General features: G+C 46.2%; 5 protein-coding genes across 5 annotated transcripts; 2 read left to right on the top strand and 3 right to left on the bottom strand.

Moving 5' to 3' along the window:
* Positions 1-4,207: 4,207 nt before the first annotated feature.
* F4822DRAFT_426822 (fungal-specific transcription factor domain-containing protein) lies at positions 4,208-6,784 on the bottom strand (the record flags this gene model as incomplete). The annotated part of the gene is made up of 5 exons (XM_051460633.1): positions 4,208-4,351; positions 4,425-5,923; positions 6,004-6,211; positions 6,277-6,428; positions 6,517-6,784. The coding sequence occupies 5 exons, from the start codon at positions 6,782-6,784 to the stop codon at positions 4,208-4,210; spliced, it is 2,271 nt and encodes a 756-aa protein (XP_051316743.1).
* Positions 6,785-7,157: 373 nt separating this feature from the next.
* Positions 7,158-10,768, bottom strand: F4822DRAFT_395003 (uncharacterized protein). The gene is made up of 2 exons (XM_051457405.1): positions 10,005-10,768; positions 7,158-9,895 (listed from the first exon to the last, which is right to left on the bottom strand). Exons 1-2 carry the CDS (start codon positions 10,115-10,117, stop codon positions 7,906-7,908), a joined length of 2,103 nt encoding a protein of 700 aa, XP_051316742.1. The 5' UTR covers positions 10,118-10,768; the 3' UTR covers positions 7,158-7,905.
* A 4,431-nt stretch (positions 10,769-15,199) lies between these two features.
* F4822DRAFT_395000 (uncharacterized protein) lies at positions 15,200-16,273 on the top strand. The gene has a single exon (XM_051457404.1). It carries the CDS (start codon positions 15,460-15,462, stop codon positions 16,129-16,131), a length of 672 nt encoding a protein of 223 aa, XP_051316741.1. The 5' UTR covers positions 15,200-15,459; the 3' UTR covers positions 16,132-16,273.
* A 224-nt stretch (positions 16,274-16,497) lies between these two features.
* Positions 16,498-17,253, bottom strand: F4822DRAFT_426819 (uncharacterized protein; the record flags this gene model as incomplete). The annotated part of the gene is made up of 1 exon (XM_051460632.1): positions 16,498-17,253. The coding sequence occupies one exon, from the start codon at positions 17,251-17,253 to the stop codon at positions 16,498-16,500; it is 756 nt and encodes a 251-aa protein (XP_051316740.1).
* Positions 17,254-17,967: 714 nt separating this feature from the next.
* On the top strand, positions 17,968-20,243 carry F4822DRAFT_168188 (uncharacterized protein). The gene is made up of 2 exons (XM_051453250.1): positions 17,968-18,557; positions 18,623-20,243. The coding sequence occupies exon 2, from the start codon at positions 18,624-18,626 to the stop codon at positions 20,229-20,231; it is 1,608 nt and encodes a 535-aa protein (XP_051316739.1). The 5' UTR covers positions 17,968-18,557; position 18,623; the 3' UTR covers positions 20,232-20,243.
* The last annotated feature ends 117 nt before the right edge of the window (positions 20,244-20,360 follow it).

Genomic DNA, 20,360 nt, shown 5'->3' with positions numbered 1-20,360 from the left:
ACTGTGTTGAAAAGTATCTTTATCAAGTTGTATATCTCTGGTATCTGGTATAATGTGTTGGATGTTACGTAGGTGGATGATGTTTAATCTTCAATTTTTCTTATCTAAAGTTTATAGAGACACGTGTGAATATATGCGCGTATATCAACGACCACCAAGACCTACATAGGGAGTAATGTATGTAAGATTGATTGAACGGTAAGCTTAACAGGGAGACAGGGAGAGAGGCTGACGGCAATTGTGTTTAAGTTCCTAGGTACATGGAAGTATCTACCTAGATACCTAGGTACATCTCGATGATTAGGTCCGGTTGCACAAATTAACCCAATGAGGATACGGTAGGCTGGTGCGTGGGCTGGTGGATTGAGATCAAAGTCTAATACAGTACGAATTTAACTTATTAATAATTGAGTCGGGAAAGCGGCTCAGACTAAGATAGGTCAGGAAAGGTGACTTAGGAAGGTAAGGGGATAGATACATCATGTATGTACATATGTAAGTGCCCAACATGCTCCGATTGTCGTATGTACATCTATACTTGTTATCCTCTACTTACACCATGTGTTGCTAATTTGACACTCGATACTGGAATTGGGAAATTAGAAAGTGATGCGCATGGCCGATGTGGTGGAGAGCGGTGAAAAACGGGTGTTTATTACCTAATTATAGTATGTTTATACTGGAAAGAGGATAATAAATTAAGTAATCGTGTATAAATTAGGAGGGTTGTGTAGGTTAATGTACCTGAGGATGTACCTAATCTATTCTATTTGGTGCATGCTGGCTTTGTCGCGTGTAACATATAAAAAAGTATATATGAAGGAAGTAATGAAGTAGATATTAGAATAAACTTTGGAGTCCTTTCCCCGATCAATCAAAATAGTCCTAAGCTTTTTTATTTTTCTTCTTCTTATCGCATTTTTTATTTCCGGCGATCTGATACGTGATTGATCGCATGCGGTATCAGAAGCAATAACTCAAACCAGGACGACGGTCGTTGTTGATTGGTTTAATAAATCATGCGGTCTGATTCTGGAATACAACGAGATCGGAGCCTGACCGAACATCATGGTACCCATCCAATTTTCCCATTGCCCACTATCAATCGTTGTGCAAGGTGCGGTACGGTGCCTGGGCGCAAGCCCCGAGGGGTAAAATATTATTACCTATTGTATAGAGCACATGCGCTATAGGTGCGTGCGTACATCCATCAGACAATCATACAATTGAAATGAATGAATTGAGGTATGTACCTGATGTTACTTAGAAGGATGGAGACAACCTCGTAGAAGTTAGCTAATAGGAATTGCTTAGATCCATTTATATGACAGGTGTTAATCACGTTTTTTTTTTCTTGCTCGCCCTTATTTTTCTACTTCTAAAAGTTTTGTCCGGCGCCCAATTCTCATCAAGCTTGGTTCTGGATAAGTGCCACTTGGATGGAGGTAACAAGCCGGTTTGGTTATGGTCCGGTACTTTGGATACTTGGACCTGGTTCTGGTTTCATGACGGAACAGCTTATCAAGAAAAAAAATTTTCTTGCTCTCTCTTTTTTTCTTACCCTTTTGTAGATTGAGGAGCTAGCAAACTTGGATTAGGTACCGGCACGGGATCAAGATTATTATGTAAAAAGATCGAGTGCGGTTGGTCGGCTATGCATCTAAGGACATCGTTACATAACAGTCTGTTATTGATCCATCGCAATCCCATAATACTGACCGATGGAAGTACCCCCTTTAAATATTTTCATTCAGTCTTCTACTTATTATACATTTAGGTACCCAACATATGTGTAAATGTCCAAATGAGTTCCAAGTTTTGTCCTACCCCGGAGAAGGATCCGTCATCTTCCAGAGCGCCTAATCCGTATATCTGATATAAGGGATACGAGAACCTAGCATTATATAATTATTTAGGTACCTATATCTAGAAAAACAGGGGGACGCTCACTCATACCCAACCTAATCAGATCTAAATCATCATCATATATCAGGCATTATACCTTACTTACATTTAGGTGCCTAGGTACCTGGTTTTGTTTCTTGGTATGGTACGTACGATATAGTGGATTCGACTGACGAGAGAGAAAAGAGAGCCATCCATGAGAATTGAGAACGTTCTAGGGTAATTGGTAGGGTCGGGTCAAAGGCCCGTTGCGCTATTGTGGAGAGCTACCTGGTTTCAATTACACATAAAACCACATGGTTGACATGACGGAATCGCACAGACGGGTTGCGATGGGACAACTATGTGCTGTAATGCATGCCATAGATAGTATCAAGCGCCCTGGTTAAGCCGCAAGAATGGGATGGGATGGGGGGATGAGAATGGACACAGGGAGTTACAGTGCCCTTCTTCCCCTCCAAAAAGGATCGACAGATAAACCGTCTGACCAATGAAGAGGCCTAGTTAGCAGGTCAAGATGTTGAAAACCCCTGTCCGGTAACGAGATAGCGCGTAAATCCGCAGTGCCGTAACAGCTGTGGATGCCCCCATCACAGGCCATCTCAGGCAAGTATCTGCCCTAACCTGATCTTTGGAGTCGACCCTTTTTGCGCCACAAGACGGAAACCAGTCTTAACAGTTCACAAAGACTCGTGCTATTACAATTCGGTTATAATACACCTTGGGTAAAGGACATACATATAGGCATTACTCCTAATTTCGTAATCGCCTACTGTTTTTCGAAAGTACTGGGCAAATCGTAAATGCACGTGAACGTTGCCTCCGGATCACTGTTGGAGGATGGATCTTGCATGTTGTTACAGTGAAAAAAAGGCTGTGCAGCGCATTGGAACAACGCGGGAGCGGGAGCAAAAGCCCCTGGATAGTCAGGCTACCCTATCTATCACTCACTGCTCTCCTTCTATTAGCTCGCTAATACACATCGCCCTAGGTTTCTGGCTGGTGTTGTGAGGCCTATATTGGTTTAGGTAGGTACTTCCGAAGCCATGTAGTATGTGTGATATTTGCTATTCGTTATTCCTTATTCGCTTCTGCTTCCCCGAATCCCCCGATCTAGAGCCCGGGCGAAGACCAGACCGGTCTACGCTGTGAAACCAATTATCGAAGCATTTCGTACGATTGGGGAATGGGAATTTCCCCATTATGCCAATTCGAGTGTATCGATCCGACCCGTCGCTGAAAATGTATACTATGTATGTACGTAAGTAAAGCTAACTAGCTCTAAGTGAGCTTTGACATCCAGGTTAATACCCCCGTCGCATCGAGAATCGAGACCAACGCAGGCGATGGATTGTGATGGAGTTGTTGTTATACCAGTGTGGAATCCGATGGCGACGATATCTTGGCATTAGGTATATTTTAGTAAATAGAAAGGTATGGGTCGCATTGATGCAATCGAGCACGTTTTTACGGCCCTGGCAGCTAATTTTTTTTTTCTCTTCACTCTTTTCCCCTTGTAACATGGAATTGAATTTTTGCCCAGCTGTCAAAACGGCCGCTTTACCAAATAGTCCTGCCGAATGTTGCGTGCTATTACGTACAAAACAGTCAAGCGAACATCCTTCTTGGAGGCTCAATCACCACATTGCCGTCATCATCTCAGCGAGGCCATTCTAGCGCCAAGGATGCCCCCTCCTAGGCTGAACCAGCATTTCCGCGGGCGCACTACTTAATTTTTTTCTTCTTAACTGGTCTCAGTAGTTTTATGAAGTCGTCACCCGCTTTGTTAACGCTGTTTCTTTTTGGGTTAAGATGGGAATATGGAACCAACACCAAAAAGTGTATAGCGTTCGCGAGAATCGAGAAACCCACGAGACAGCATCAACCTCGCAGGGCCAACCAATAAGCGATTATGCGGGGTTGAAAAGAATACCCCGCGAATCGCTCATGGTCCTGTTTGAACTTCTCCACACCCTCTAATGGTCAGCCCAGGATTTCTCGCTTTGGAAAAGCTGGGTTGCTACGAATCTGTAACCCTGACGGCTTGATACCTTATCAAAGGCGGATCGGCCGTTTCCGCTGGTCTCAACAACCCTGGGAATTCATACGGCTATCACGGCTGTGGATTCAAGAATTCATGTGTCATTGAACGAACCTGTATGTCTGTGTTGGCGGTAGAAGATTTGGTTTCGCATTTTGCGGTATATTGCAAAAAAATGACGCTGAACAGGTTGTTTTCAGGAGCGAATGTCCGGGGAACGCCAGGGTTTCTATCGAAAAACCGATTGCTTGCATTGGACTATCAAGATGGGGCGAAATTCCATGGATCGGAACCCAAGAAATGCGTGAAGCCTTCCATCGTCTTCTCATCCGCCCAAGCCTCTCGGGTCACCCGCGTGGTCGGCTCCATAAATTGGCCACTATGCGCCATGGCGTCAAAATAGTTCTATTTCACGTAGGTAGGATTGTTAGCAATTATCATGCGATTCGGACGAAAAACAGCATTGGAAATAACTCACCCAGCCGTAACCGTCTTGCGCCGCCCAAGGGCCGTCTGAACCCATTTGGTCAGGGATAGCATCGGGCATGATCATATTCGGCCCTGCCATGTTGAAACCTGCGAAATCTTCTGCCGTGGGTTCATTGCTGCTGGATGCCGTCGAAGGCCCACTGTAACCAATCGACAAGTTTGCCATTGATGCTGTTTCACCACTTCCGTTCGTCCTTTCGCTAGACATCTCAATATCCTCGGTACCAAACCCAAGCTGCCTTTCAATTCTGCGGATCATGGTGCCCATAGCCTCTTCCGCTTTCTTGAATTCTGGTAGCTCACCTGAAACGGCCCCCCAGATAGTATACGATGTCTTGAGATCATGGAAAAGGCCTTCTCTAGTAATTGTCGGCATGCATCGAGCAATCCAATTGAACTCTCCGTCCGTCTCCCAGTATTTGTCGTTCTGAATCACTAGAGCCACAACCATATCTGCTAAGAGGAAGTCATGGATAGGTGCAGCGACGAACCAACCATTTTGGCTCAGCATGCCACCGGGCCGAGAGGCTTCGTGCATTGTCTTCTGGTATTCGAGCAAACCCAACGCTGCGTCCAGGCACGTCTTGCGGGAGAAGTCGTGTTCCCTCTTTGGCTCGGCGTCGACGAGATACCGTCGGTGAAGGATGCAACGACTTTTCAGGTGTATTGATACTAGACCAAACCGCTGGAAAACCAGAATAGGTGGATCCATCACGCTTTCATCCATTGGTCTCATCTTCATGATTTCGGGTACCTTCTCCCATGCTTCTTGGATGCGCGCATCGATTTTCATCACCTCCGAATACGTCGGGATACTTAGAGCATGCGCTTGCTGGACGACCAAGAAGAATGCGCGGCTTACGGCCGCTTTGTTAATCGGGTAGGTGAGCGGTGTGTATTCTGAGCTAGGGCGAGCTGGTGGTAACACCTTAGTGTCTTTATCGAAATCCGAATCCATAAGATGTGTTGGGAGTTCCGTATCACTCTCGATAGCATGTGTCATACAGGGGAGTCCTAGGTTAAATGAAATGAGTAGGTCGAGCTGGATTGCCAGATTCCAAATGCGTCGTCGCATCTCGCCGTGATAAGGGGTAATGTTTGGCAATTTGCTAGGGTCGCGATGGAGGCCCATCTTTAGCATGAGCCTGAGTAGGACAGCGGAGAGTAAATAGCAGTTCATCCGGTTTTCGCGATTGGTAACGAAATCCCCTTCAAGATATAGCAAAAATGCTTGTATGGTGTAATGACTTGGTTGGGAATATTTGCCCCATATCAGAGCCCATCCGCAAGCACCCCTGTATTGTTTGAACCTGTCCATTGCTGGCATATTGGAATCTTTTACCAGTTCATGCGGCGCGCTAAACGAGGAGAAAAAGACGCCGAGTGCTAATATCATATAGAGCAACGCTATCCAGTGTAAAGATGTCCCAGCGGGGTCTTTACAGAAATCGTTATACTCCTTTAAGAATGTAGGAACATGAACGATATCTTTTTCAAAAGTGAGCAATAAGATCACGACGGAGCATAAGTCTAGATAGAGGAATGAAATGTATTTAGGAGTGACCTACGTTGAGAAGGGCTGTTTGAATTGAAGTAGCGATTCATAAGCCGAATAACAACAGGTTTATCTGGGAGGAGAGCGAGTAACCCTTCTTTATTCCTGGGAACTCCTCGTGAATTTAAGAGCAACTCAGGTGGTCCGATGTTTTCGTGCGGATTTTCGGCCTCTTCATCGTCTTCATCCGCATCTTCGAAGTAGCTCTTGAGATCCTCAATCTGGGTACATATTCAGTTACTCATTCGCCAACGGGTACTCTCGTGTAACACCGTGAAGTACTTACGTCCTCTAGGATGGCCATAGAGTGTGTAGCCCCAATGTAACTCGTAGCTTTCTCACTCTGAACCAGGAGACCAGCACTTTGCCCCTGTTTCGTCAGATTATCCACGGGTGGCATTTGTATAGAAGTATCCAAGTCGATCATCCCACGGACCACTACGATTCCATTTAGTAAATTTATTCTTAAATTCGTAACGTGAAACATATGGAAACATATGTCGCTTCAGATAAACAGTATACATACTTCCTTCAAGCCTCTTCAAACGCGCAGCCATACTCTTAGCCGGCCTCTTCTTCTCGGGTCGAGGCGCATAGAGACAATTATCCGGCTTGCCTTTCCGGAGGCACTGACCGCACGGCGTAGCCCGGTCGCATTTTAGCTTAGAGTTACGGCACGGCGCGCAGCTCAACAGGACTCGTGTCCGCTTCGAGGGGCCATTTCCTATTGAGGCCTCAGCTGGCGGCTGCTCAGCGCCGCTACTGCCCGAACCATTGGGGCTGTCGCTCTGCATGATTTCGTCGTTTATTCTTGTTCTTCCCCGGTGTCTTCTGTGCGTGAAGTCCACAAAGTGCATAAAATGCGCAAAATATGTTATGTGAGACGCCTGAAAAATGCCTTAGTTCCAGCTGCGAATTCTCTTATATTTAATAAAAAGGAGGTATGGAGGAGTCTCGTGATAATAATGTTGAAGACGAAACGGAAGTAGCAGATGCTGAGCCGCTGGGCGATGCGTGGGATAGGCCCACAACGACGACTAATTCGGTTAGCCCAGGTACCTAAGTAGGTCACTATACTATTCAGTTGTGGTTTGCAATAGTTACATGTAACAAGAGACGTAATACTAAAGCAACAGTGAACATTATAATATTCTCGAATTATATTTATCTATATAAAATAATATCAAAATGGAATGTATAATTGAGTATCATAATAGGATCGATCATTTACTAAATGATATCCGTCATTCAGTTGATTCATTTTTGACCTGGACGTAACATCATCTAGATGACGACTTCAGATCGCTGCCTGACAAACACCAAGAATGGCTTATGTCCTTACAACTCCGTTTGCCATCGAGGTCCTTGTTAACTCCGGCGTCATCTAGTCCTCTATATTTTTGGGCACTGATTCATCGTTTATGCAAGACGGCACGATGATCTTCACGGGGATCCGGATTGAATCATATGCCAAATAAAAACGAATCAGGTAACATATCCCGCCTCTTGGCACATTGTCATTCTTCACAAGGCAAGAAATACCGCGTTATACTATCACCAACAACTCTGTTCTTCTTAATGGTATCATAGGTCGCTACCTAAACATTCAAAGGGAGCCCCCCAGCGGGTTGGGTCCAAACTATTGCATCAGTGATATAATAAAACATTCATACCTGAGAAACGTTATCGTTTTTTTCTTCTCTTTATTGCCTCCAATTCCCAACATTATTCGTTACACTTTTTCTCATAGCCAGCTTTATAGATTTTAATGACGGCCCTGCCAGGTAAATCCAAAATGTTCAAATCGAAGTGAATCCCATCTAGGGTGGTGGGGGGTGTAATTACACACCAACTAGACCAGCTTTTTAATTATTTTGTGGCATTATCGTGAGAAATCAAACCGCGGAGCAAGGAATCACCAACGAATGGTAGTGTTGCGTGTCCGTGGGTCCCGCATGCCGGGGATTAACCCTCGTGTGCCACATGTGATCGTTGCTACATGGTCACGAAGATCAAACTCAACGGACCGCACCATAACACGCTTCTCTTCCGGTATAGTTCTCCTGCTAAAAGGCGAGAATGGGACGCTCTCCCCCCGGCCACCCCAACGAGCGTTGCCGCCGGGACCGAGGGGAACATCGTCTCCAAAGACAGGTGAACTAGTCGATCGGTTGCTGGGACTTCCTGTGGAAAAGCCCATTGCATCAGTTGAACTAGATGTAGGGCGTCCCAAGTCATCGGTACCATCATCTTCTTCTTCTATCTCCATAACCCACTTGCCTATACGAGCTGCGAGTTCGCTATCCCACATACCTTCCCTCCGTGAGCTGGTTTGCAAGAGCTGGATTGCTTGGAGCCTCGTCATCGGTTCTCGACACTTCGTAGCAACGACAAAAAGCGGAGGTACGATACCCAAATCGGCGCTAAAACTTGGTTTAATATGTCGAGCTGTGTTTTGCCCACCGCCAAAAACATCTGCGTGGATAGGTTGGTGGTGGCAAAATTGCGGATTTGGGCACCGTTTTGCGGCGGCCCTGCGCTCTTCGTCTCCTACCACTTCCATGGCCAAGGTGACGATTTGTTTGAAGTGTGGCACGTATGCGTCGAATTGGAGCTCGGTATCACTAAATGTCATATAAAATAGGATTTCACCCATAATCTGGTTCATTTTGAGTACAGCAATTGCTGTCTTCTCCTGGCTGCTCTTTGCAGGTGCTGAACGAGACATCAGTATCGGGTCAAAAGCCTTGGACCAGGCAGTCAACTTTTCACCGAACCCAGTGCCGTACTGTTTCAGCGAATTTGGAAGCACGCCCATGGGACTCATCGAAGTGGTAAATGTGAACATATTTTCATTAAATCGCATCATTTGCTCGCATAGGTTATCCCATGCCAATCTCGCATCAAATAGAGACTGGAATATTTCTGGTAGCTGTGCTTGGATTGTCGACATCGGCGACGCCCCATCTGAAGAGGGGGACGCAAGATGGTCGTTGGTATCTTGAGGAGAGAGGCGTATGACGTTTGGTTCGGGGAAATGGAAAGCCATGTCATAAGACTTGGCTTGAATTGCTAGGCGGGTGAACATCTGGACCAGGTCTCGTTCAACCGGTTCCTCGAGTTTGGGGAGGAAGGCGTTTCTACGCTGGGCGCGCAACGTCTCTAGGAGTCGGAGGCCGCTTTGAATTTGTGTAATCGCCTGCGTATGGTCCCCAATGAAGGAATCAAAGCAAGCTAATAAAACAGTTGCCATGAGGCTTATCCGTTGCGACTTTTGATCTTGAGAAGTCGATGTCCTCATGGATGCCAATGCCGAGGAATAACTTTTGAAAGCGACCCCCCAATGTCGGAACGCATTATCTGATACATCCACGACAGCAGATGGTGAACTTGGTGGTGATTCCGACATTTTTTCTAGTGTCTTGTAAAGAGCACCTAGGGCGACGACGGAATGCCGAATGGCTTCTTCCGAGTGACATTCTTGTAGGACACTTCGGGTCCAGAAAGAGGAGTCGAAAAATCCCGACAGTTCGCTAGCTGTGCGTTCTCTGAAGAGTTGGAAATACGGGCCTTCGTTAAGGTCAAAAGAGAGCATGGATGGTCGATGAATGGTCAACGATGAGCTTTCTATCGGCGTTTGTGGAGGTGTGAGACGTCTTGCAGGCACTTGATGGGGTTCTAACCGCGCAACATCTGGCCGCGGAAGAGATTGGGGCCGGAGGAGCCGGCCAGAGTCATTCGCTGGTGAAATCGGGGAAATATGTCCGGCACCGGGTTTGGGCGCAATCCTAACCTCTTCAAAGACTTTGGCTCGTGGTGGAGGTGGATAACCAGAGCATTCTTTCTTGGAGCGACGGCAATTAGTACAGCTTGGTCGCAATTCGTCGCATTTTATACGCCGTTGCCTGTGAGTTGCGGCGCAATTATTAGCATCGCGGCTGCGGTATCCTCAGCGACAATGTGGACGGGGAATGGCATCACTTCATGAACTAGTTAAAAATAATAAGTACGTACTTGCAATTGTTGCAGCCTGTCTTGACCTTTGGTTTGCTAGTACGGACTCTCCTTGGTCGTGATTGAGCTGCTGATACAGCATGCGCATGCGAAGGGTTGCTTGTGCTCATCATATTTACGGACTTTCAATCATTACAGAGTGAGACCCAGTATGATTATTTTCATGACAAAAGCTCAAGCAGAGAGGAGCCAATTCAAATCTATAATGCGACTAGCGGGTGGAAATGAAGACGCTCCTTTTTTTTCTGTCCCTTTAATTCATATATTTGAGCGCTCGCTTGGACTCGGAAATAAGTAAACTGGCAATTGTTGAGCTCAGGTAGTTCAAATAAGCAGAGGCTGGGATTAACTGACCGGTCTTGTGTACGTAGGAACGGATAAAGCAAATGTGGCGAAGATGCCGAGATTAACAAAATATGTACACTTTTTTTTCGAGTTGACCAAGCAGACTCGTCTTGTGTAAAGGGGTATCAAACAATTCCTTTTGTATGACCAGCGGGAAGAAAAAGACAAGATTGAGAATACCGAGGGAGGGAATAAGGAAAAGAAATGCGCGATATGGGATTGGAAGGAAGGGAAGGGGAAAGCGATGTTTGCTTCCTTTGAGGTTTTCGGGCGTCTTGTACGATCTGACGGCGGCGGATGGGATGGTTATTTTGTAGTTTTACTATGCCAACTATTATCAGTTGGAGGGGCAGGGGTTTATGGGGGACTGGCAGCAGGTCCTGGGTTCTTAGCAGGGCAGCAGGGTAGTAGTAGTAGGGTGATCCGGATGGGAAAAGTTGGGGGCTTAGATTGCGGCACGGCTTATGTATATACCTTTCCGCTACCTCCTATGTGGTATAGTACGGGAGAGCGAACGCCTAGGAAGGCGACCAATGACCTACATACATAATGTACCCTGCATATACATATTGGCCCAGACAGGCATGCATGGGTATGATGTACGTAGATAGTAAGTACCCGCAGTAATATAGTTCAGAGTGCGATATGTCAAATGCTGTACTAAACTCTATGCATCTGCACATCGATGTAGGCTTCAAAGCTTGTTAAGATACCTACCTCGGTACAGATTTACATAGTTTAGACATGCATGATGTATACAGACAGGTATCCATCTCGTGTTACACAATAACCTCTACGTACCTCTAGTCATTGACTTACCGGTATTGGTGCTCGGTAAGTGCACCTGTAAGAAGGCGTTCCAATGCACAAGACAATTACATGTAGGCATCCCTTGTAAGTGCCGATTTGAATCATACCCCCTATAGGTTTTTTCTCTCTTAGGAATATCATAATTGAATAGATATATACATGCGGATGTAGGTAGGCTTCGTACCGAAAATACACATATGTAGGTATATGTCAGCAGGTAAGTGGTGAGTGAATTATCTAAGTTTTCCCAATTCCGATATCACAACATAGCTTGGCTGAAAGGCGGCTGGCTGAAGGTGGGATTTGATTGATTGCTTCGTAATAAAGGATTTTATTTCTCCCTCAATTCCATCTAGGAAACTCAGATTCTAGTCGTACCTAGCTAACGCATTTTAATGCTGGTGTCACCAACTACTTTACTCTCTTTCGTATCCGACTCTTGTGATATGGTACAACGCTTTAAAGCCCCCGAATGCGTCATTCGGCAAGCCGTAAGTTGAAGTCGTTATGAACATTGAATATCTAACAGGGAGGTGTCAGGTACCGGACGTTGGCGATCTTCAGCTGATAAACTTTCGGGAGGGATCGAATGCTCCTTCTTTTAGTTAGGAAGCATTTAACTTTAGGCTTAGATATCTGAAGTTCGATCCTTTGTTCCTTCCGTTGTAACTGTTCCCACATGTAGACAGGGGTTATGCGACTACTCGGATTCCACCGAATTATTTACTCTGTCCTCTAGTATTTTCTTTCTTTCCCCAAACACACTAGATGCAATCTTACCATCATCTTCTAACATCGCATATCGAACTCCCTCAATTCTGCTATACACTAGAGGATGCTTAGGATAGCTAAGGACTTCGATCTTACTATATGCCGGGGTCCCTCTCGGGGATCATCATCATCCCACTTCTTTGTCTGATCTAATTAACATATTCTAGACCCTCTTGTGTTAGCCGCCCGGTAATTTCGTAAGCAAACCAGCTCCGGTTAGGTAATTGACACTACAACGTATTGGATGATCACTGCTATATACTAAACGTCTTAGGACATTCCGATATCACAAATTCGCTAACGGAACCGAGCCGCCGTTACGCCTATCGAAAAGTTTTTTATTTATTTTTATTCAAGAGCTCCGACAATGATTCGGTTCTGCCCAAGTGCCCAAGGTACTATACACGTACCCACCAATTCAGCCCTACGAGAAACTCTGGTAACTCTCAGACCAATGGTGCTCCACCAAATCCGTCGTTGCCAAGAATCGCACATGCACGTTATGAATAACGTCTAATATACCACACCCAATAACCAATAACCAATACAGAGAATCCAGGAAATAGATCTGGTCCATCTTCCTCATTCTTGATCCGTCAGCCCTATAGTGTAACCTAGCTAGGTATTTTGATTTGTTCGAATCCCCTACACACGACTGCATTAGTCCCAAAACGCACCAGGGGGAGGCCGCCATCTACTTAGACTACCAGATCGACACACTTCGACTAATCACCAATTCTTACGTCCCATGCAACATTACCTTCCCGAGGGATGCGACGAATTGGACAGTGCTCCAGCCACATGGCCGTGCCATGGGGATTGGGTAGTGATTGCTGTACAATGATTCATACCACTTCTCCAACCAAAATAATGCCAAGGAAGCAGGTAGGCCCCAACTGTTTGGGAATCGCAGGTTTCGAGGGTCAATTCTACATTGAAATGGACCGTCGGCCGAATGGCTGGCCCGACTAGTACTTATCAACCGACACCGTTCCGTTAACCAAAGTGCGGAGTGTATCCAGGTATCTATCGAACCATCTTGTTCTAGATTTTCTACCGACAGTCTTTCGATTAGCCGTATCAAAGTCACCTATTTATCTATCAATCAACCAATAAACGATACCAACTTTTGAAATCGCCCTCCATTAACATCGTGGCATCGCTTTCTTAGGGCTTAGAATAATGTCACTTAATTATTTTAGATGACCTCGGCGCGAGCGACAAAGTTCCGATGGTTAACCATGGACACGGACAACTATCGCGTACCTAGGCCCCCACGTATTCAAATTCGCAGTGTAACATCGCAAAATTATAGCTAACAGGCATGTAGGTCTTAAAAGATGATGCGAGAATATTCGTAACTCTTGTGGTTCAACGGTCCGCGGGCATGTTGTTTACTGGCGAGGGACAACACAAGCATTCTGAGTTCTATGAATTTGTCGACATGATGCGGTAGCATTCCCTATGCGCTGTTGTGTACCACTAGACGACGCCACTAAATCCGCTGTTTCGGCCCTTTAGGTACACTACTAGAACACCCCGCATGAAATGTTTCCGTTTACATACTCTTTCGAATGTACCTATTGTACATGCTGGGGGACTCACACTACATAATTTTCTAGGTAGGGGGTGGCTAAGAGGGTTCTCTTGGTCTGACTCAGATAGGCTATCAACATAGTATTGCATTGAGATGCAATCGACCATGCGCCGGTAGTGCAATCCCGGTAGTGCAATCCCGGTAGAGCTGCCCACACATCTTAGGGCTCACGACTCCAAGTATTGGTGCGATATGCGATCGCCTGCCATCGTCACTAGTACCATCGGCTGCCTACCTACCTAGGCAGAAAGAGATCAGGTATGTTTGACGATAAATCCACGTAAAGGTTTACGGATTCTCTTTACACAAAGAGAATGACTTTCGGCCTACGAATTAATGATCCAACTGGTTGGCTCGGTAGATTTAATACGGCGTATACGACCGGAAAGAATGAAGCGATGCGTGTACGATGATGGAAGATGCTCATAGAATTATTGTGATGACATCGGAGATAGCTTCAACTTACCCTTGTAGGATGTTGATTTGGAGCCGAGGAAGATGAATACCTAATGCGTATTTCCGACTCAGCCTCTTCGCTATGATGTGCTAAAAAGTTCGGTGCAGTAGTAGCTAATGTAGGTGACTAGCAGCCTACAGGTACCTAAGAGCTAGCCCTAGAGGAGATGAATAGTGTGGTGGGAGCAGAAGGAAACAATGGCGGGCCTCCACTTTTTGCCGTGGAATTTTGGTTGGCTTAGGCCCTTGGCACCAAGCAGCTGTGACCGACTTTTTGTGCCCTTACAGGCGGAAGTTAACGGTAGAACGGTCGGTGGATCACCGAGCCGGCAGGTAGATTAAGGTTTTGCTTAGCAAGGCGCAGCAGCCATTCCGGACATGGCCGAGGAATGAGCATACTAGGGTATGCGGTCGCCTCGGAGAAGATTAGGCTTAACCTTGATTTCAGTCACGATGGATTGAATAAGTGACACATATATACCACATGTGCACATCATGACGCGCCATCACTTAATTTTCAGAATCTGCCTTGCGATAGTTGCATGTTGTTTTCGCCAACAAACTACATCATCTACCTCCCAATCCAGTCAATATTGCTATCTATTCGCGTATCTACGAATGTAACACAACCCCATATCCCGCAAGTACAATGAATACATGTTGCGGCTATGCCAAAAGGTATTGTACTTTGTGATATTGCTGCATCCCGAATGAGTAATTACCTAGGCACGGGATAGACGATATTTGTTTGATATCATATGTATGAAACCCAAGACACATATCGCAATCGAGATACGCAGAAACATTAGACAGTCCTCCGTTCACCGACGTCTATATGTGGATGATGTAGGACAATTCATCAAACCACGGCAAGATACCGCGATCAAATAGTTGAATGGATATCAACGGGCTCTAAACTAGGCAAACTTGTAGGCAGTTTCACCTTTCTTTGTCGTATCCTATTTACTCGTGGATAGGTATGTAGTATTGCTGTCTCAGTCAATTCATGTATGTCTTATTATTCGATTGGATCTCGTAGAAGCCGCCATCACTAACTATAAAGATATATACAAATTGAGATTGAGTTTACGCCATAAGAAGCCACTATAAAGCTGTAAACCAATTGAAGCAATAGCCCCGCGAAGTGGATCTTCCCTTCTTTTCGGGATCTTCCAGCAGGCATGACCCACTAAGCTTAAGCAATCTACCCCTGCAGAAAAAAAAAGTCGAGCCCATTGAAACATTGTTTTACTGTCCACCATTCGATCCTCTATACGCCGTATACACGGCAGAGGAACAAGGAAATATCTACGGGGCACCGGAATATATTCCATCGCAAATCGAAATAGACATCCGAAACACATCCGCCGTATTCTAGCAATTGGACCCGAAACATCCCCTACTTCGTTTCATCTCATCTCTTCGACCCGTCCCGCGCCCGCACAACCAATCGGTCACCACCCACAACCACCAATTATGGCGTCACCCAACGCCTCCTCCCCCTCTACCCCTCCACCGCCAACTCCAGCACAACAACAACAACCCCCTCAGAACCAAAACCCCTACATCCACAACGTAGCCCTAGGCGTAACCCCCCTCGCCCTCCTCGCCCTCTTCCTCCCCCCCCGCCGTCTCGACGCGCGCACCCTCATCCTAGGCGGCACCGCGCTCTGGGGCACAAACCAACTCGTCTACGACTACAGCGGGACCTCTACTTTTCAACGCCTGCAACACCAGGTCGGTTCCTTCGCGGGGACGGAGTTACCGGAGAAAGCGCGTGAGACACAGATTAAGCTTCGCGCGGAGCGGGAACGGAGGCGGTTGTTACAAGAGGGAATTACGAATGATGGGTTGACGGTGGAGCAGAGGAGGATGATTGAGGAGCAAAGAAAGAAAAGGGAGGATGGAGGGACGGGGAAGAATAAGGAGGATAGGGGGTTGCTGGAGAAGGTGTGGATGGGTGATAGTGGGGATGATTGGAAGGAGAAGAGGGAACAGCGGGAGAAGGAGGCTTTGAGTGAGGGTGGAGGGGGGTATTGGGGGTTGATTGTTGATCAGATCTCGGAGGTTTGGAGTGGGAAGAAGAAGGATGATGGAGAGGGAAAGGAGAAATACAAGGATAAGACGAGTGAGCAGAAGAAATCGTGATATCAATCTCGGGTTTATGGAGTAGGTCGGCCGGATTTGCATATACTGGAGCATACTGGACTGGAGTTATCATGGTTCGGGAACATGTATACGATGTGTAGTTTCACGCCAAAATACCAGTCTCTTCTAAGTTTACGTTTGGTGTTGTTGAGACCAATTGATATTTGATTGCCTAGATACCTAGCTGTGGACGAATTGGCATAATTTGGTCCATTCCAAAAGGCCTATGGACTTGAGACTACCTGTGGTGCCTGCCTGAAAAGGGCATAAAACATGCGAATGTTGCTTAAAGCAAGTATAATATCGTTTCTACGCCTCCAACGCCCTCGAAGACCCCATTCCGAAGAGAAAAGATACAACGCAAGACTATGCACTAATGCCTGACTCTTTCCTCGAAACCTTTTTCTCCATCTTGTTCAGTTGCTTCGTGCGCTCCTTGAGGCGGCGCCCCGTAAGTACTTTGCCCTTCTTGTTCTTGATGCGTCTAGCCTCCTTCTCCTTGCGCTCGCGCTTCTTCGCTTCGCGAACGGCCGCCTTGTCGTCAAAGTTCTGTGTCCACTTTTCCAAGGCTTGCTGCACCTTTTCCTCCTTGTCGGCGTCGCTAAGCTCTGGATACTTCTTAGCGATCTCTTGCTGGATCTTCGGACGCTGCTTCTCGATCAATTGTATGCGACGGCGAACTTTTCGTTTGAGACCGCTGGGGGGTGGCTGTGTGCCAGGCGGGTAATAATCTGCTGGGGCATCTGCCTGGGCGGGGATAGCGTTAAGGTCAACGGGGGTGGGGTTCGTGTCAATTGCGAAGAGAGGTGCGGCGCTCTCATTGCTAGAATCGGAATCGGAATCGGAATCGGACTCTTCTTGTTGCTTCTTGGGGGCGGAAATGGACTGTGTTACCACCTTGGGTGACTTTTTCTCTTTCTTTTGTCTCTTAATTGCATTCTCTAATTCTGGAAATCCTAGATCCTGCAATTGGGAAGGTTCGCTATCGGAGACGTCCGAAGATTCGACTCTTTTCGACTTCTTTTCGGGCTTATCCTTCTTGTGCTTCTTCACTTTGTCCTCGGAGACCTTCTTCTCAGCGGCCTTTTCGGCCTTCTTTTTTTCCGCTCTCTCTTTAGCCATTTCGAGCGAGTCAAGTAGACGAAACGTTGGATTTTTTGGTGTTCTGGAAGAGAAGTGGAAAAAGACGTGTGAATTGGGGGACCGGCGAATAAGAGTAAAGGTACGCCGGTACAGTATTAACATTGGTAGTTGAAGGTGACTTCGCGGAACTCGCGATGAATGAAGGTTTAGAAGGGAAAGAAAAAAGTTACAGGCACCGTTATCTTATCGCCAGGGATCCACGGATAGCTGTTTGCTCTACCCCACCCATATGGACCCACATAGGTATCCGGACATCCCCTACATCTTCAATATTCACTCTCCAGGATTCAAACACGCCATTGTATGGCTGTTACTATATACTACCAAAATTGTGAGAAATTTTATTAGAACAATTATTCTGTCAAACCTAATCCGTGTGCTATTGCAACAAGTTAAGAAGACATGATAATTTGTGAACATTTCGGGACAATCGAAGAATACCAGAATATCATGAGTATTCAGGAACCAAGTACCCTTATCTACCTAATATGTTCTGCGTTTTGTTGGTAAAGAATGGTTTACATCTCGGGTATCTTGGATATATGATATAGGAGGTGACCGAAGCTGGGACGAATATCCCATCGTGCTGTTCTTGGATACCTACTATTCATGGATTGACCCTCTACGCCCATCAATATGTAGTCACATGTGTCTGGGTAGAAGCTGCCACTCAGGATCAAAGGTTTTAGAGGCGAGTCTAATATGGAATTGGCGAATCGAGTTCAACCTATTCCTAACCTATGTATATGTAAGTCGGAATCGTACCTTCTACGATATTGGCAGATGATATTGTGTGGGTAAGATCGAACTTCGCTCCTGCCACTGTTATACCTATCTCAGGTCAGGTTAACTTTCTTCAGGGGGTTGTTGACTTTCCTGTGGTCGTTCCTACGCTCTTACCCCTTTCCTTACGTGCTTCACTTCTAACCCTATTTAAAGCTGGGAACTCCCTATAGCTTTCTTCAAATATTCATACCTCGATATCTCATGCTTCATATTGGTCTTATTAATACTAATATCCCCTATCTATTCCCTATTGTCATCGAAACGATCTTCAAATCATATCAGCTGCATCATATTAGAGACTCGCTCTCCTTTCCCAGGGGAATAAGTTGCTCTTCTACATAAGGCGATACAGTTATCATTGTGTTTCGGTGGGGACTACCTAACATTTCCGACCTTTCATTCCATCTTCATACCGTCATCCCCGAGGCGCCAGCTTCCCCAAGACCCATCCCCCCAAACCAGTCGACTAAGAACTGAAAACGGAATACATCTCACACGTAAGTTCATTACTGATACGGGGATTGCAACTATCATAAGCGATTTAATTACTAACAGTAATTAGCATGCCTCCTCGAGCGGCCAGAGCTGCCGGAGAGGGTGTTTCTGGCTCTCGTCGCACTAGGATTAAGCAATCTAAGGCTATTACACAAGCGAAACGAGCCGCAAAAAGAGCAGAGACAGCCAGAAAGAAGGAGGCTGCCCGCCAGCAAGAAAAGCGTAGACTTCAACGGGAAGCAGCGAAAATCGAGGCTCCAACCCACCCCGACGATGATCGTGCTATCCTACTCTTCACCCAAACAGCACGCAAGCGGTCTGCCAATATGGCTTTTGATGATAGAGATGGAATCAAACGTCCTATGCTCACTCCTTGGGAAAAGGATAAGGAACTCGAACAACCGCCTTCACCCCTCGACCTCGGTATTGGGATTTCGTATCTCTGTCTGAATCCAATGGCGGCTATGGGTCAATTCGGAATGCTGCCTGCAGAGATACGCGAGGAGATCTTAAGATATCTCCTAATCTGTCCTCATGATATCCGTGTGTTTAGGGGTTGGTCACGGGTGTACCCTCGCTCTAAGCCTAAGCTAGATCTCACCATCCTTTCCACATGCAAACTTCTTTACAAGCAAGGAATTCGAATTCTATTCGGCGAGAATACGTTCCTATACGACATCCGCGACCCAGCAACTCATTTAGCTGCTACCAACCCAGTTATGAACCGCGTTTTCGCGGACTATATGGTACCCATCAATAAGTATGGACATTTGATTCGCCATATTACAGTCGAGGTCCCCGCAAACCGCCTTAACCTCGATAATGTCCCTAAGTTTACCAACGCCATCCAGAAATTCCTTCCAGGTGGTGGCCTTTTCGAGACAGCTAGCATTCATACGCTGACTCTCAATCTGCCTGTATTCCGATTAGAAGACCTCGAGGGGTCTGGATGGCTTGAACATCCTGATTCTGTACCAATTCTCAAATTCGTTGATCAAAGTTCTAGAACTAGGAAGATACTTCTTCGTCTCAACGTACAGTTTATCCGCATCCTAGCTATGAATAAAGATGGCGATATATTCGAGCATACGATTAACCTTCGATACTACTACAAATATAGACAAGCACAGCTGGCGTACAAGCGAGGCGAAATCGCTAGCAGCGATGCTGAGGGTGCAATGGAGCATTTCCAACGGCAAGTTGAGAAAGCAAAGGCAAGAATATCCAATATTCCTGTCCGTCTCTACGAGCTAGCAACGCTTGGCCTACCCGGAGCGAACTACATGGGAGATTACTGGAAGTACGCCGGAAAACAAGAAAGGGAGCGACGTCTTGACGAAACAGAGGCCCAATCGTTACCGTCCGACTATATGACTGAAGTCACGCCCACTCCGGCTCCACCATCACTGTTCAGTGAAGCGCCGGAGGTACAGGACTTTGACATGGATCTTGGCGAAGGAACCTTTGAGGATCTTATCTTGGGGCATGCGGAAGAAGATGATGAGGAGCAACTCTTTGTACAAGACTACGCAGAGGAAGGAGCATATGAGCAGGAAGGTTACCAAGAGGGTGATTTCCAGAGAGATTATCAAAGAGATTACCAAGAGATGGGAGGCTACGAGGAAAGGGATGAAGAGTTCCACCGAACTCTGGAGGCCGTGCTGGGAATTGCTTGAGGGGCTAAAGGGGGATGAAGACTTTCAGGACTGCTGAGAGTGATTGATTTGATTATGAGGGACTTCATACACATACGGCAATATGCGCTGTGCATAGCTGTTGATTGCTTTACTTGCATGCGTAGATTT

The sequence above is a fragment of the Hypoxylon trugodes genome, assembly GCF_022578975.1.
Source record: "Hypoxylon trugodes strain CBS 135444 unplaced genomic scaffold F4822scaffold_3, whole genome shotgun sequence".
Classification (NCBI taxonomy): domain Eukaryota; kingdom Fungi; phylum Ascomycota; class Sordariomycetes; order Xylariales; family Hypoxylaceae; genus Hypoxylon; species Hypoxylon trugodes.
Note: the sequence above shows the minus strand (reverse complement) of the source record. Positions and strands in the feature narration are given on the sequence as shown.

Excerpts from the sequence above, each read along its gene's own strand:
- F4822DRAFT_395000 (XM_051457404.1), top strand. The coding sequence starts at position 15,460 with ATGGCGTCACCCAACGCCTCCTCCCCCTCTACCCCTCCACCGCCAACT.
- F4822DRAFT_395003 (XM_051457405.1), bottom strand. The coding sequence starts at position 10,117 with ATGATGAGCACAAGCAACCCTTCGCATGCGCATGCTGTATCAGCAGCT. Across the intron at positions 9,896-10,004 it reads ACAGGCTGCAACAATTGCAA|GCAACGGCGTATAAAATGCG; the intron begins GTACGTACTTAT and ends CGCAACTCACAG.
- F4822DRAFT_168188 (XM_051453250.1), top strand. The coding sequence starts at position 18,624 with ATGCCTCCTCGAGCGGCCAGAGCTGCCGGAGAGGGTGTTTCTGGCTCT.